This window comes from Fulmarus glacialis, unplaced genomic scaffold (assembly GCF_000690835.1).
Source record: "Fulmarus glacialis isolate BGI_N327 unplaced genomic scaffold, ASM69083v1 scaffold14949, whole genome shotgun sequence".
NCBI lineage: Eukaryota > Metazoa > Chordata > Aves > Procellariiformes > Procellariidae > Fulmarus > Fulmarus glacialis.
Window position 1 is genome coordinate 3,258 of NW_009231511.1, and position 5,318 is coordinate 8,575.

General features: G+C 40.7%; 1 protein-coding gene across 1 annotated transcript; it reads left to right on the top strand.

Annotated features, from left to right (window-relative positions):
• The first annotated feature begins 2,969 nt into the window (after nt 1-2,969).
• SOCS4 (suppressor of cytokine signaling 4) lies at nt 2,970-4,821 on the top strand. Its single transcript, XM_009584611.1, has one exon. It carries the CDS (start codon nt 3,065-3,067, stop codon nt 4,373-4,375), a length of 1,311 nt encoding a protein of 436 aa, XP_009582906.1. The 5' UTR covers nt 2,970-3,064; the 3' UTR covers nt 4,376-4,821.
• The last annotated feature ends 497 nt before the right edge of the window (nt 4,822-5,318 follow it).

Below are 5,318 nucleotides of genomic sequence, written 5' to 3' on the forward strand. Positions count from 1 at the left end.
CGCCTTGTTGCCTCTCTTTTATCCTTGCCCTCCTCTTCTGCTCTTTCAGTTGTGCTCCAGCCATTAATGGATGTACAGTACACGGCATTTCCCTTGGATTTTTGCAGCACAAGGAATAGCTGGTTTAGGTGGATAGCCTTAAGTGGTAATACAGCACTGAATGCCTCGCTGCCCTTTATGCCTTTTTCTTTCCGACACCCAAATTATTTTTGGTCCCCATTTTATTGGTAGGGCTGTGAATCATGGATTTGGAAAGGTATGAAGGCGTGACCCCTTATTGTAATGCCAAATGGTGCGATTTGGGCACCTAAATACACTGTGGCCGGTGCGTGTTTTGGAAGGCAGCTTGCCTGCAAGCATGCGGACGTTTGTAGCAGATTTGGAAGCCAAAGTTTTATCTCCCGAGTCTCAAGCGGACCACTGAACCATCCTTTACTCGTCCTTTGCAAGGTCAAGTTCAAACCTGGCTTTAGTAGGATGACATCCCTTTTTCTTCATTTATTCCATGCTCTTTTCACGGGTCTAGTGTTATGTCCGATTAGCAATTACTGCTCTGACGTGGCAGAATTGGCGCCTCGGTTCCAGCAGCCTTCAAACCCCACGGAAACAGCCTTCTGTGTTGCTGGCTAATGGTGCGTGTCTTACAGTATCACGTGCTATTTCTCCAGTTTAAGTTTCAGGGTTCAGGTACCACTAATGATTCGCGATAGAAGAACGGTACAAAGTAGAAGGTGGCTTTACAGTTAAATGCAACAACAACCCAGAAATGACATAAAACACTGAGCTTATTTCAGTTGCAAGGCTGAAGTTAGGAGATAACGGGCCTTTTCAGCACTTCTGGGTTTTGTATGTTTTGCAGTTTTTAATTAAAAGCCCATATTCCGCGTATTCTTATTCCTTATATGGGCTGGATGTGCAGAATGAGATAATTGAAGGTTTCAAAAGCAATTGCAAACTGTCGTATCCTAATTTTTAAGTACTTGACTTTGCAACTTCAATGATATCTCTCTGTCCAATTAAAAATCCCATATATAGAGAGTTAATGTATTTTACCACAGGATGAATCTAGAATAATTTTTTGTCTTCGGTTACTTCAGATTATCACCAGGGTAGGGTAAATGAGATTGCTTTTTTCCCTCTTTTTTAATTGTGGAGAAAATTCAGTGCTCCACTGTAGTTGTTTCTGGATGAAAAACATCAAAAAGTAATCAATGAATCTTGGTCTAAATAAAGGTGTTTCGGGTCTCATATACAAATATTGCCTTTCTCCTATCTGCATTGCATCCTGCAATGTTTTCACTGAGAAGTGGTTTGCAAAATCCTGAGAGAAGAAAAAGAAATCTTTATTTTAATCTCTGATTTGTAATTGCTGGAATACGGACCCTGTTCTGTGATTCTACCTACTGGTACCAGTGAGGTACTATTCCTCTAGATTGCTCTAATGCCAGTTTTTCTCAACATACTTGCAATATTTAACCCATCTTACCCTCATTCTACATTTCTGCATCTCCTCCCTTTCTCTCCCTTTTCCTTTCCCCCCAGCTATCAGGTTTGTGGGTTATAAATAAGGAATGCAATGTCAAAAATTCCTGGGTGAAAGTTACATCTGGGATGCATTTGGCCCACAGATTGCATGTAAGCCTTTTGGCACGGCAGTCTTATTCTTTTACTGAAAGCAGAGGCTAGAACTCAGCCTGCGCAGCCCCAGGGGACCGCAGAGAGGTTGTGTCATGCTGGCTAATCCTGATGATGAGAATGGATTGAATGGAGAGAGGAAGTGGATGCCCTTTTCTTTTCCTGCTTAGTATTTACCATGTCAATTAGTTTAAAAAAAAAAAAACAAAAAACAAAAAACAAAACAAAAAAAAACCAAAAAACCCACAGCCAAAAAAACCCAGTGGAATAGAGGAGCTGTACATCGTTTTGGTGCAAAAGCATCACAGTACGTGATGGGAAATATTTCTACATTCTGCCATGCTTCAGGAGAGTATAACATACATAATATATTGCTATCTATGTACCTTGAAAAAATTCTGCTCTACTTTCAACTGAGTAATCAAAAGAGGATTTTTTTTTCCTTTTCAAAGCGCAACATTCAAAAACAAACCTCTTATCTATTTGAGAATTCAATACACTTTTGGAAACAAAAGAGAATAAAATCAGCAACCGTAGGTCTCAGAGCAACACTGATTTTAATAATGTAAACTTTCTTCTCTAATGAGTAATAAGCAGTTCCATCTTTCATGGCCTTTTAAAATTGCTTTTAGTAAGGGACTGGATTTGTTTTAATCCTTTTCAGTATGTAAAGCCCCAGATATTTCAATCCCTTAGGGGCTCAGTATTTTCTAGCTCCGTTTGAAAAGGCAGAGGAAAACAGCTTTCAGAAATTGACGGAATCTGTGACTGATATAATTTAATTTTTTTTTATCCGGAAAGTGACCCAAAAGTGTCAGTTAAGAAAAAGATCTCTGGCATCCCACCCTGTGGATTAGTAGCAAACAGGCATATCATCTAGGTACAGTAGCTCTTTGTACTCTGACCTACTTGTGTCTGTTCTGGCTTGTTCCTTCTTGAAAGGTTATTTGGAAGAGATGCAGAATTTGCTCAATAAACAGCTAAAGCAGTATCACCTGCCACGTGAAGTGCTTCCCTTTAAAATGGACCCTAGCACAATAGGATTGCCAACACCTAAAACCGTCTCTTGTGCTGCATAGTCAGAATGGATACTCTAAAAACACCTAAGATGGTTTATTCCTGGAGGATGCTTTTCCCAAGGAAGAGTTAAGAGAGCTTTGTCAGGGATCAGGCCGGTATTTGTGGGGTGTACTAGTGAATTCGGCTTGATGGTATTATTTTTACATGGTTAGCAATTAATTGTCACAGTTGTCCTGTATACACCTGCATTGGTCTTGTGTTGTGTGCATGCATAACTGTTAACTTAGCTGTTTTTTCTTTTTCCTTAGATATTTCCAGAAAGTGCCTCAAGGAAGCTTCCTTATGTAGAAAAACCCTACAAGAAAAATACAGTGCGCTTTCTGGCAACTTGTGAAGCAAAGCTGTCAAAATGGCAGAAAATAAAGACAGTAATATTAGAAACGCAGACGTGAGACCCAAAAGCAGCCGGAGCAGAAGCGCGGACCGAAAGGATGGTTATGTCTGGAGTGGAAAGAAGCTCTCCTGGTCTAAAAAGAATGAGCACTGTTCTGACGCTGAAACAGCAAGTGCTGCGGGAAGATCGGGGTCTAATTTAAGAAGCCAAGAGAGGAAATATAGCTGCTCGTCTATCGAGCTGGATCTAGACCGTTCGTGTGGTCACAGGTTTTTAGGCCGGTCTCTCAAACAGAAGCTGCAAGATGCTGTGGGTCAGTGCTTTCCCATAAAGAATTGTAGCAGTCGGCACGCCTCAGGACTGCCATCAAAAAGAAAAATTCATATCAGTGAGTTAATGCTAGATAAGTGTCCTTTCCCTCCGCGCTCGGAGCTAGCTTTTCGGTGGCACTTGATCAAAAGACATACAGCCCCTATAAGTCCAAAAGCGGAAGACTGGATAATTGCTGATTTATCCCAGCATGAGGAAGGGGAGGATCAGCTGCGAGACGATGAGATTGCCAACGGGGGAATGGACTCTCCCTCCCAGTCCTGTGACTTTACCGACAGCGGTTCCTCTAGGGGTGATTCGAGGTCTGAGTTGGTTACAGGTAAGGTGGTAAGGAGCAGTAAAGATGAGAGCGATATGGACTCCGACGATGAAGTTATAACACTGTGCACAAGTTCTAGAAAAAGAAACAAGCCCAAATGGGAAACGGATGATGAGCTGCTACGGATGGAAACGCCTCCAAAATACCATACGCAGATTGATTATGTCCACTGCCTAGTCCCAGACCTTCTCCAGATCAATAACAATCCCTGCTACTGGGGAGTCATGGATAAATATGCAGCTGAGGCGCTGCTAGAAGGAAAGCCAGAGGGAACATTTTTGTTACGAGATTCTGCCCAAGAAGACTATTTGTTTTCTGTGAGCTTCAGGCGCTACAGTCGTTCCCTCCACGCGCGGATAGAGCAGTGGAATCACAACTTCAGCTTTGATGCCCATGATCCTTGTGTCTTCCATTCTCCTGACATCACGGGACTCCTAGAGCACTACAAAGATCCGAGTTCCTGTATGTTCTTTGAACCACTTTTATCCACTCCGCTAAACAGGACTTTTCCTTTTTCTCTTCAACATATATGTAGAACAGTTATTTGCAACTGTACAACTTACGATGGTATTGATGCACTTCCCATTCCTCCGTCGGTGAAGCTGTATCTGAAGGAATATCATTATAAGTCGAAAGTTAGAGTACTCAGGATTGATGTACCAGAGCAGCAAAGCTAGGAAATATTTTTATGAAAGAATGAAATTGGCTCTAAACAGACAAATAGTATGTTCAGTCTTTCTTCCTTCTAGGGGTTTTTTTTAATAGCAATTTAATTTTTTTCTTCTTTTTCTGCAGATTATTTACCGCCCAAACTAGCCTCTAAGGCTTCTTTATCTCGATGTACTTTGAGTCTTCCCAGCTCTCTTTTTTAGAAATTATATTCGTTGTGGGCTTTTGGTACTGTTCCCAAACTAGGGTTTTATGGAATTTCAGGTAGGCTTTCTGGTATTTCTATAGATGGATAGTCTTTAGATCTAAAAACCCCTAAAAATCAGTTTTGAACTTGATCTGTCTTTTATATTGTAATTTACATATGTTGCTGACATGTTTGAAATAATGCACTGTTAACTAAAGATTGACTCATCTGTATTTTCTGCATTTCTTTTAAAATGAGTGCTCTAGCCTCTGTGTGTGTATGTATGTCTGTCCATATCTAATACAGTAAATTCATCAGTCTATTTCTAACATTACTATTCCTAGCAAAATGAAGTTTGAAAGAGGATATGATCTTTCTATAAATACATTGGGGGACTAAACACTAGGGAGGGGAAAAACAATTCAAGTTAAGGGCAACCCTCAGTAGAGGAACAAACATGTATAAACTGGTCGTGAAAAGATTTTGGTTGGAAAATAGGAAGGCTCGTAATCATCAGAGCAGCGGGGTTCTGGAACAGCTTTTCATTTTGTATAATAGCAGTGAAAAGCAAACTACTCATAAACTGGGATTTGATCAGTGTCTGGAAGGGATAATGATATAGTTACTTACGATAGATGGGACTTGGACTTGATAACTCTATTTCTATGTTACTGTTTCATTATATGAAATACCCAGTTTTCACTGTAGGAGCTGCTGCTTCTGAAATGACAAGGCACGGAGTGGGAGGGTGAGAATGAAGATAT